Source organism: Haliotis rubra, unplaced genomic scaffold (genome assembly GCF_003918875.1).
Source record: "Haliotis rubra isolate DU_JTF1 unplaced genomic scaffold, ASM391887v1 Scf36, whole genome shotgun sequence".
Lineage (NCBI taxonomy): Eukaryota > Metazoa > Mollusca > Gastropoda > Lepetellida > Haliotidae > Haliotis > Haliotis rubra.
In genome coordinates, this window is record NW_025767035.1 from 1,834,943 (window position 1) to 1,847,424 (window position 12,482).

General features: G+C 35.6%; 1 protein-coding gene across 13 annotated transcripts in view; it reads left to right on the top strand.

Moving 5' to 3' along the window:
• The window catches only part of LOC124285363 (MAP/microtubule affinity-regulating kinase 3-like), a 64,922-nt gene extending 53,079 nt beyond the window's left edge, over positions 1–11,843 (top strand). For 11 of the 13 annotated variants that reach the window (XM_046721576.1, XM_046721579.1, XM_046721578.1 and 8 more), the window contains 2 exons: positions 59–127; positions 4,391–11,843. In XM_046721576.1, coding sequence (XP_046577532.1) covers positions 59–127; positions 4,391–4,742 — 421 coding nt within the window. In that variant the 3' untranslated portion in view covers positions 4,743–11,843. The remainder of the gene's footprint in view (positions 1–58; positions 128–4,390) is intronic. The other 2 variants (XM_046721580.1, XM_046721586.1) reach the window with 2 other exon arrangements.
• Positions 11,844–12,482: the final 639 nt, after the last annotated feature.

A 12,482-nucleotide genomic window follows, 5' to 3' on the forward strand; every position in this document is an offset into this window, starting at 1 on the left:
GGCTGGGGCTATGTTGGCAGTCAAGTAATATGTGTTGCATGATTTGATCACAATTCAGACCTGACGGGCAACCAGAGCTGGAACCCACTAGCGTTCGTCAGAAACGGAACCCCGCTACAAAGTACATGTAAGTGAATGCCAACCGGCCATCAGTTGTACGTGTTGATTGGTCGGTTTACAAGCAGATAGAACAGATAACCACGTGGTGAGAATCATGGCCCAAAAGTCACATCTTCCATTTATTTCATATTGCTTCTTTTGCCATTTGCACATGTTAATCCTCGAGTCCATTCACAAACCATCAAAATAAGTGGGATTTGAATAATTTTATAGTGGAATTTATTTCTGTTTCGCTAGGGAAATGGAAGGAAAAGTAATTGAACGAAAATGTTTGGATCACAGTTACTTGCAGAACTTGAGGGTTTAAGACAGGACATTTTCTACACCAGTGATCCTCTTGACAACTTTTCATACCGTCCCACCTTCTGTTACTGTTTTAGAGAATAATTACTGCGTAATGTCAGTGTTTATATAGCATTATATAGCATTAATTTCATTACGCTCAAATGAAACTCCAAGTTTACCACTACTTTGAGAGATAAATTTAAAAAGATAAACTTTATTCTTTAAGCTAGGCCCCTGAATCTGTATATGTCCCAGGCCATGTAGCAACTTTAGTACGGATATTGTCCAAACTCTAAACATTCAATATAGAATAACAACAGTCGAAAAAGGAGGAACGGCTTTGTGAAATGGGCTCCTGTTCACCTCTCTGAGTGCACCTTAAGTCTATTTTTAAGTATGAATCTTAAGATTCCCTTGGCCTTAGGTGTGTGTTTGTGAATGCTGACCATGTCAAGGCCCTTGATGCATTATTGTAGTCAACTTGAATTAAGAGAGGACCATCTACAATCATATCAGACAAAAATCAAAATTCTCATTTCCTGTTTTAAGGGCTCTTATGTGAAAAGAATCATTGTGTATTAGTGATAACATTAAGGGAATATCATGTCGGCAACTTAACATTAAGTCATCCATATATCAGTTTCATCGTAATATTTTTGTGTGAGATATTAACAGGCAAATTAGCAACAAAACCACATCCTTCAACACATAACTAACCCAATATGTAAAATATTAATACCATTGCCTATCATTATGTTAGTTGAAGACATGATTGACTAATGTAATGGATTAAAACCCACGACAAGGTGGAAAAGCTTGAATATAACACTGCTTATGTCTGAAGCAAGAAGTAGATGTACTTGTGTGCTGTTGTTGTATCTCTTCTCTCTGGGAAGAACTCCCAAATTTCAGTGCTATTTCTTTCCCTTACTGCTCCAGCTAACATACTGGGCTTCATTGCAAGTCAGTCTCTTCACTGTCCTACAGCGTCTTTCATCTACCTCACATTCATTCTCCTTGGTATCTTGCTTTCAAAGATCTCCTTTATTTTGCACGATTTTTCTCATGGTATTGGATTTTCAAGATTGTGTTGTCCATTTCATACCAAGTTTTCATGTTCATACGCTTTCCTTTTGCTGATCATGTTTCACATCTCTCACATTCTCCTCTATAACATTTAGCAGAAATTATTTATCAGTATTTCTTGCATTGTTTCCAGTGTCTTACGATTCATATATCTCAAAAGTGACTTACAATTTGTTATAAACTTAAAAAAAAAATTTTGTGAGCAACTTTCAAATGTTTGTTCAATTTCAAAAGGTAGGAAGTTTTATCTTCTTCTCATTTTGAGACAACAAAAAAATGGATATTTGAAATGTTAACAAAACAAATGTAAAAACCTATATCATCAAGGAGAAATTTTACCATTTCATGATGTGATTCAGGTTGTGTACTATTGATGAATATATGTACTAACTGTGTAGCTGTAACCATGACCATGTATTGCTACCACTTCTTGACATCTCACACACTTTGTGTATTTTCTAACACATGCATGTTGTCCTGTAGAAACAGGCTTGTGTAGATCACCTAGACCTGAGCTGACAAGTAGAAGAAGAGTACATAAAATCATTGCTCATTCATTAATGAATATTGGGAAAGCATCCGTGAAAAAGAGTTGTATCAGAAATATTTTGATTGTTTTTCTATTCTAAATGTTTCATGAAAGTTAATATTTCAGTCACAGATGTTTCCCAATATGTGTGTCATTTTCTATTCAGATAGATCTGGTTTGGGTTTTGTTGGTAGAGCAACATTTTCCCCTGATGAATAAAAATGTACATGTTCGCTGTTCCATTATCATTCAAGATGTTCTGTGGGAAGTCTCACAATTTCTCATTTTGGAATATATTGCCAAATGTTTCGGTAAAACAAAAGTTGTATTTCACTTTTGAAAGACAATTTGTTTGGTAAATATGAAGTGATGAGAGATTTGAGAAGAAAAAACACTGAACTTAATAACATTTTCTTTCAGGTTTAAGCACTACCTTTGTGCAGTTGGCATGGGTAAATGCAATAAAACCCAAACTAGAATGTTACATCATTTCAGTTGAATCAACCTCTGTGTTCATGATACATGTCCACTAGAGTATTGTCCAGGTCTCGTCCCAGGGCACGTAGTAGTTTCTATATTTGTCCCTCCTTGGCTGTGATTCTGAATATCTAATTCTGTGAAAACCATTTGAGTGTTCTGTTTCAATCAAAGCAATGAACATCTTTTGAGACTTTTCAGTTTTGATAGAAAGCAATGATTATTTCCAAACTGCATGGTATTTGTTTGGTGTTTTATTTCCAACCGAAGCATGGTTTGATGTGAAAGTTGTTTTGCATACTGAAGTCAGTTGTTCCAGCACTAAAGCCAGGAAGGGAGTATAGTTTCTACCATTGTCTTGTGTAAGGCAACCTATACCTAGATAACTTGAAGAGGTAAGGTATACGCATGAAGCTGCTTCTACCATATTATTCTGTCCTCACCTCTCTGTTAATAACTTCTTTGACGTCAACCCTCCATTCACCGAGTTAAACCGGGGAGAACTAGGAATATGTCACGTTTTTGAGGGGAATTTCAAATCTCTTGAAACAGTTGTATCTCAGCAGTTCCTGTATTTCTATTATTTGGCTGCTTGTGACTGTTTGAATGTGCAGATCCTGATTCACCTGCATCATCAGTCATTCTGGAAACTCTAAAAGGAGCTCTCCGGCTGTGCATGGACATAGCATTTTGACCCAGGCTTCCAAAATAAACTTTATTTTTGCCACTCCATTTTCATGCTAAGACATTTGATCAATTTCACCTTATTTGCAAGAAGTCTCTATCTTCATCCTCATCTCTTGCTCTCTTCAACCATTACTTCAAGAATCTGCAGGCCTTCTCTAGTCAACATATATGATTTTAATAGCATGAGACTCTGGCATGTATCACACAGATCACCTTTTTTTTCTTTTAAATCTTCTTGTTTTCTGTTCTTGATTTGACATTTTTAGGGAGCTTCTTTACAGAAATTTGTCTGAATTGAAATATGGGAAAGATTATTTCTGAATGCTATAAAAATACTCCATTTTTTAATTAAATTCCATGGACCATTAATGCTCGTGATTGGTACATTATGGTAAGCTGATAAAATAAGCAATATTGTTTCTAACATCCATGGGTCTGTTTTGAGTATGTTTTTCTTGAACTATGTTCGCACGATTTTCCTAAATTATTTGATCAGAAGGTATTGTAATCTATATATTTGTTTTAAATATTTTCGAAACCTTGTGGACTGAATATTTTTCTAATTGAAATAGATTCTCATGAAATGAATTATTTTGGTTGATGTTCTTAAACGTACATTCCAGTTATAATAAGAAATTTAACAAGGTTTCAAAGAGTCCTCTTTCCTTGGACCTAAAAGCTTAGTCATGCTTTTGCGTAGTTAAGGTATTTTAATAGCTAGACATGGTCTTAGTGTAAAAGTAATACTGAAAATAGTAGACTTAAGCTCTCTGTTTTCAACAGAATACATATGCTGCTATCTCGCATATTCACTAAAAAATGCTATGAATCTCATGAATTTTGTTTAATTATATCAACAAATTTTTTTACACTTTTACAAAAATATAAATAATCATTTATGACGTATGTGTAACCATCATCTCCTACTAGACCGCAGTTGCATGCACCTATGTCTCCGCAAGCATGTTCTCTGTTGCATGTTGTGGCCCCTAGTAGATGACCATCTACCTGCCTGTTTGCCCCCCAGACACTAGATAACCCATATCTATCGTGTCTCCTTTGTCTTGATTGGTTTGTGCAGCTGCTGGGATATACAACTACTAGACTTACAAACGTTTCTACCTACTGGATGAAAATCTTCAGCTCAGACTCTGTGACAGAGGGTTGGCCATTAATTGTGTTTTTGGTTGTTTTTCTAATTTTCAGCAAATTGTTCCGCAGGTCGGTGAATGAGACAAGGGAGGGTGAGGCAGTGAAGCCAAGGTCGTTGCGATTTACGTGGAGTATGAAAACGACGAGTTCCATGGATCCTAATGATATGATGAAGGAGATTAGGAAGGTACTGGATGCAAACAATTGCGACTATGAACAAAGGGAAAAGTTTCTGTTACTTTGTGTTCATGGGGATCCGAACACGGACAGTCTGGTGCAATGGGAGATGGAAGTTTGTAAACTCCCACGGCTCTCCCTCAATGGAGTGCGCTTCAAACGGATCTCTGGCACATCAATAGGCTTTAAGAACATTGCATCCAAAATTGCCAATGAACTGAAACTTTAATGTTGTATGAACGTGCCGGGTCGATGTCTCGGTGCATGGACTACTTGGTGACTGAAATACATGTATTTTGCTACACCAGACACAAAGGTGATCACTTCATAGGTAACTACCGTGTTTACTACTGGACACTAAGCTTTGTGGCAAGAAGCTGAATGAGAGACTATTGTTTTTATTTTGTATAATGTGTACAAAATGTACAGAGAATCATATACTGCACTTCCCTCACCCCTACTGTGTATACATTTTTATTGTAAATTACTTATTTAGTATGATCATAGATGTAGGGGAAGATGGTAGGTACTTGTTTTTGAAGTCTTTTGTATAATTTCATTGTAATCGTTGTGGTAGCACCAGGATGTGCTACCATGGGAAATGTCATTCTGTATCACATACCGCATCAAACATGAGATGAAAGAAGGCCTGATGCTTCAGATCGCTTTGTACAATGCTTGAAACATGTTTTTTTCTTGATATCCATGATAAAATATCAAGGAAAATTGACGACTATTTAATCTGATCCACTCATATCAATGCACCATTCCATCCTCTCAGAACTGTGACAAGTACAGCCAGGTGGGAAATGGGTATATATCCTCAACTAGGGCCTAGTGTTGTAGGTGCTGGCCCAAACTCTGGATGTGTATCTCATATCCAGCCTGGCTGTAACAACCCAAACCTTGGTCACACTTTGAAGTGGTCTTTTCATGCCACCAGAATACATCATGGATCGTGTCTGACACATTCAGTGGAGAAATGAGAGACCTGCTTTCTGAGAACACAAGTTACAAATACTTTTGTAAAACAAACTGATAGTTGGCTTATTTATTACTTTATAAATACCTGTTTATAACAACTTACCTTAGGATACATGTTTTTTAATTTAGTGGAAAATATTGAATTCATTATTTGTAATAAAAAGTACCCAAACAAAATAAAACGTAACACCAAGCTGTTATTGTGATTCTCTTTTGAAAAACTCATGCTTCAAATTTTCGAATACTTACAAAAGTAAATGACATCAAGTCTTAGATATTGCTCCTTCAATAAAAAGTGAATATGATCTATATGTTGATATTGCTCTCCTTGTGATCATTTGTAGCAGTCTGTCTGGTATAGGCCCAAGCCAGTAAGAATCTGGTAAGCTGTTGAAAACATTGATAAAGTAGAAGAGGCGCACCATTCATATGAGCAGTGATAACACCACATTGGCACAAGAATATTGCAATGGCTTTATAAGTGATGTGTTGCTGTGATGTACCTGTGTGCATTATACACAGGATTACTCTGCCAACCATAAGTTTCTTAATCAGTATTTACTGTAGAAGCTGAATAAAAGTCGTTTGTTACATCCCATGCTGATTGGTTGAAATATTTCCATGGCAGTATGTAACATTTATGGGCCAATACTTGAAAATTGTTCCTCTAGAGCAAACACTGTATATATGTAGGAGATTACTGTAACAGGGGCACTGTGTAGACGTTTTACACACTTAGGTATCAGTCTTTCCCTCAAGTATACCAAATATGTATAGTGCACTCAGTGAAATGCCTACTTGACAATCCCTACATAGCCACTTGTGTCTTGTGCAAATCCAGCTGTCACTGAAATTGTCATTACGGTGAAAAATCTGATGTCAGTTTGTATCAGTATCCTAAGAATGAAGATTCTGTCCAAACAGTATTCTGAAATATATGAACTTCTTTATTTTTCATGTTTCAACTGGAAGAAAATAGGCATTTGATTTTATTCAGGAACTTTTTCAATATTTCTCGGGACGTTAACTGTAATCTTGACAGTGAAATATTTTCAAACGTTGGTGTTAAGTTGATCAGCCGTGAGCAGTCCTGGAGTAGGACTTGTGTCCATGGTGTCCTGTCATTCTAAGTAATGCTCAAATAAAGATGTTACTGTGGGAGGCAGTGCCCCCTGTTGGAGGACACGAGTGTTCAGGACTCGGAATGAAGATGGTGATGTGAAGTCCAGGTGTGGTGTGCAGCACATCGTTGTTGACTGGTACAGACAAACCTGGCCAAGACAGATGAATGCAAGGAGTATCAGTATCTAGCTAGCTCACAATCAATATGACGACCATTTGACCTTGAATGTTTTTGTATTCATGATTTGATTTCTGGAATCGCCTTTCAAAAACACATTTGCCATTTAACTTACAATGAAGTAGCTTTCATTTATCTGTTGGATTGTTCTCCAAATTTGTTATTTGTTTTTCTTGTTTTGGCCTGATAAATTAGTAGTAACACACACCTTCAGGAGTGATCTGATGTTTCCAGTATGCATGGATGTGACTCCCCTGGATTTCTACATTGCAGAGAACTGGATGATCTTGCCTACCATCTTCTGTATTGTGATAATGTGTACGTATGTTTTGTGATATGGAGTCAGCTGGCAAATTGAAGGCTTCCGTTTTCTGTGTTAACTGTACTGCCAAGACAAGACACCAAGAGGTGGCAGTTATTTATTTCAGGCGTTTACAATATACTCTAGTGCTCAAGACAAACTAAAATCTCCAGAATCTTCAAGTTAAATCATCAAAAGTTACGAGTACATTTTGTTAAGACATTTTCATACTAGACTTTGATTTGACTTGTTATTTTCATATTTGAACATAGCGTTCAGTTCATTTTTCTTCCTTTTCACACAGAAACCCTTTTGAACCGTTTGTGTTCCTAGATAAGCCATGAAATATAGCTAGGGCGATAACTGTATTATTCAATAGTTATAGATCTCATTAATAACCATTTGCATAATTGAATATTATTCATCAACATCGAACAACATAGTATCAATATCAGCATGTTATCGTTCTCAGATATTGACAGAACATTGAGATTCAGGATAGTTTCTGCGGAATTCGTGTTTTGAAATGTGACCAAGTGTCAAATCTTTATCATTATCCTCTCAGGAGTGCTAACAGGGTAGGGGCTCGAGTAATCTTCTTCATGAAAATAACTTAAAAAATGTCCGTGTTTTATATGCCAATTGGACATAATTTTAACCTGCTTCTCTGCTTGATGTCAAAGATCGCTTGTTCAATTAAGGGTTCTTTGTACTATTGAAGCTTTCAAAGAAGATATTTTCATGATAGAATATGCTTCTTTTCCCCAATTACCAATGGTCACTGTTTGCTTTTGCTGTTGATGCAGCTTTCTTTCTTGGCAGGCCATGCTGATTAGCAATGTAGCTTAGAAGTGGCCTGCACCATCTTACAGGAATATGCCAAAACATTGGACCATAGTGATTCTATGTGAACGCAAAATCCAAATGCATCAATATGCAGGTTCATGACAACATCATTTATAGTTTCAAATCCATCCAAAGTTTCTAAGGAGTTTTATTTTTAATTCTTTTTGATGGTTTTTTTTTTCACACAGGGTTTTGCATACAACTCGAGGTTTTTGGCTTTGAGCTTACAGTAAATAGCGGCAAGCGTTTAGATCATAATTTTGGTTAAATGACAGGTGTTAGGATGTCAAGTCTTCTTTGTAATATATTGCTTTTCTATGAAATACTCTTTGATAATTTGATAACAAGTCCTTGTGTAAGGGATGAACCATATGAGCTGTGTGTTTTGTATGTATAGAAAAATAGGTCTTGTGATATCTTCTGTATATTGTTGCAATTGTACATTTTTGCCATATTTCCTTGTTTCAACACACAACAGGAAATTCAGTAGATCATGTTAAATTTAAATGGTGGAATCTTGAGCAGAAGGATGAAATAATTTAGTTGTGTCAGCATTGTGCTGGATTTGTATTGTTTCAGCAGCAACATTTCCTACATCCAATTGGTCCAGTCTGTGTACCTTCTCTTGATTGAAGAATTCACTTTTATTAAACAGCCCATGTTGCAAACTTCATTTCCTAGGTTTTCAGGTAAGAGCATTCATTATGTGGGAAATGACTTTTTTCTTCTTTTTTTGTTTGATCATGACAGATTTTCAGGTTGAAAGCATTAGCTTAAGTGTTATGATTATTATTGATGTTGTTATTGATTTGAGCCTGTTTGTTTCTGAGTTACGTAGGTTCTTCTGTGCATCAGGGCTTTCCTCCACAAGCAGTACAGGTACTGCAGTTTGCTCCCATCTCTAGAGGGTAATGATTGTCCTTTTTGGTCAATGAGGCCATGTTGGGCCCTGGTTTGAGTGAATGATATTGCTTTAAGAAATACTTGTCAAGGACAACCTTTCATGCTAGCTTTGAAGCAACAGGGTTGTTTTGAGACAACTCTCACGTCCCCATTGTGCAGTGTATAAACATGCTCAACATCAGAGGAATATTGTGTTCCGCGTTATGAATAACATTTATATTTGACAGATGTAGACTTTTCTACACAAGATCATATTCTTCGAAATAACATACTGCTGAAAATGTTGAATTTTCAATTACGATTGTTTATGAAAAGATTGTATATTCTGCAAGGTTCTTCAACTATTGAGGAATAACCTGCTTCACATTATTTTTGTCGATGCGTACACATTCAGTAAGCTTCCAATTTTTCGTTAACAACTACAAACAGGAAATATTTCCAAACACACTTGAGTGTGCACTGGTGTTTTTTTCATACTATTTGAAAAACACTTCTGATGCAGAGGTATGCTATTTTTGAGATGACAAGGATGTTTCAGATTTGTATTGTCTATTTTAGACATTTGTAAGTTTGATACATGGAGCACATGATATCAATTCCAGTTTCCATCCCAAATGTTTTAGATCCAGTATGTATTTCTTGGCTGTTGTAACCAAACCACGTTGGTGAAGTTTTGACGTAATTTGCACTAGATTGGAGTATTAAAAAAAAATGATTTCGTCATTTGTAAAAACATGTTCACCCATGGTTCCAGCAAAATGTTTGGTGTAATTGGTATTGTCTGTGGCAAGATGGGAGAAGCTAGCCAGTACAATGATGGTGGTATGTATGTTGACTGTGTAGGTTAATAGTTTCTGAATTGGATGTGACACCAATCCAGGCTGGTGGAGATAACATGCTAAGAAACAGTCTTTGTATTCATTAAAGTGACCAAAATGCATAATTTGGGAATACGTATCTAACACCTGTTTGTGAAAACTCTTCATGACTTTGTATATTTCTGACTTTTTGAAAATTCTGTATGATAATCTTTTACTTTCAATTATCCACTGACAAATTCTAACATTATGATACGTGTCAAAATATTGCAAGGAGACACCAGTTGTAAAGAAGTAAACCGTGACACTGCAAACAGCCCTGTTTCAATTAAACATAGACCTGTTTCCCCATAATTTCTCCATTCCTATGTAATGCTCAAAGAACTGGAGGCGATTTAGCTTTGTAGTTGTATTGGTTTTGTATATAGAAAGCAGAAACTGCATAACAGGTGTGCATGGTATGGTTATGAAAAATGTATATTCACTCGACTCATTCATCTTCAGTCATCCTCTGAATGCAGTTCTACCTGGGTCCTGAACAATTTATTCTGTACAGAGTTTTTCAGGTCTTTCAGTGTTAATAATTGAAGCCCTTTCATCAGAAGGTCTTTCATGCTTGTTAACTTGCTGCAGGACATATCAAGTTGTTTTGTAAATATGTGCTCTGGGATGGGCTTTTCATGTCCTCCAGGGATTGTATAAACAGTAAGACTCTTAGTACAGTGACAGTGGATGAGTTGAGTGAACTTACCTTCCTGTGTATTTGTGTCTCATGAAAGATATGAATCTGTAGAGTTCACTTCCTGTTGTGATTCTATACATATGTGTACAGAAATATTTATATTGACACCAATTTGCGTAGATATGCAAGTTTTTTTCAGTAATAAGAATTATTTAACATATAAAATAATCATCTGTGAGCAAATGGACTTAAGTGGAGCTGAACATGAAAAGACTTATTTATTGAATGTTTAACACTGTGACCAAGCACTGTTTGAGTGGTCCAATTCCGATTATTACTGACATGTGAAGGCTATTTCTCTACAGCATTACCTTGAAAAATTACTTGCTCACAATTGTCAATATCTAAGGCCTTACTTGTCATGAAGGATCTTTTTCTTGTTCAATATGATTATTTGGATTGTTGAGAGCACTCAAACTTGATTTCCATAGTTTGTGTTACTGTTTGTTTCATGAACTCATTGACAAATTGTGGTGCTCAGGTCAGTCAGTGATCATTGACATGTTTTAAATGTGACTAGCAGAGTGTCCTTGTGGACTGGAGACATTTTATTTATTTTTTCTAAATTGTCTGGTAATCACCATTGTTCCTTCATCAAGTTTATATTGATGTGATTTATCAAAATTGGTTTTCTTTAAATTAGTTTTTTGATATCCATTTGAAACATTAGCACGCAGATCCCTTTTGTAATTGCTAGTAAAACACTCTGGGGACATCCCTCCTCTGATTAAGAAACTGGCCAAGGGTGCTCTGATTTTCACATTTAACTTGTCTTCATTCAGATATTTATTTCTATGACAATGTGATGTGTTGAGTAAATCACCCATATGTCAGATCTGACATGGTGTTGCAAAGAATCTATCACGAATCTTAATCTTAATCTTTTCTGTTTGGTAAGATTTCTTCTCAATAGGTGATACAGAAAAGGAGATATACATTTATGTGGTGGTGTTCTTGACTTGAATAAAAGCAGCTTTTGGTAGCTGCCTCTTTTGAAAAGAAGAGTAACCAAAGCATGCCCTAATTGGCCTTAGTTACAGGTTGAAAATATTTGGTTTGTCGTTAGTACCAAGACATTTATAACATACCAAAAATACTTGATAACATAAGGATTTATAAACATAGTACTCCTCCTAATAAACTATTCTTTTATTGTAACTGGGGCTTTTTCTTTAATAATTTAAGGGAATAAAAACATTTTTCGAAGTTTCATGTTTCTACTATGGCAAGTACAATTTTCTCGTGAGTTATGGGTTATGAAGATGTGTCGACTTACATTCATGTTGGATCATTAATCACTTACGGTAACTCATGATCATGGCTACTGCTGTATACAGTAGTGCCTCATAGGTTCCATACAATTGTAAATTATGTTAATAGCAACAGGAAATCTGTGGTAGAGTTCTTCACAGAATGAAATAAAATATATCCTAACAGGTTGACTTTTGTTTTTTGTTTTTACATCACTCCATTTATTGCTTGTTTTATACTCCATCTTTTTCAATGTATCATGACAATATACCTAAAATAACACTTATGGATATGTCGTTCGTATAACTACAGTTAATGACATGCTTTGAGAGATTATTTATTGTAATTCGGAAATAATATATGAAATTTTTGTATCTATAAATGTTGTACATAAGATTATTAAAAAACATGCTTGAAAACTAAAATTTTGTACATACCAATTTGTCATTCACATGTTTTCATAATCAAATATGAAACAAAATATATCATGTAAATATTTATATAACATATAAATTCAGTAACAAAAAAACCAATATATGTTTTAAATATGTATTCATAGAGATAAATAATTTAGTAACAAAATATATATATGATTTATCGATATGAACATGAAGTAACTAAAATACGATGTTTAAAGATTTAAGTAAAAATTCATGGTGATGATACCAACTGGGCAACAAGAAGATTTTTTTCACCGTTGTATCTATGTCATGCTCCAGCTTCTCTAGGACTGAACCAGTCCACCCCTTCAACCCCAGCCCCCCTGCCCTATCCTGCTTCTACACGCCTCATGCACCCCCTCCTCTCTGGCATTCCCGCTACAC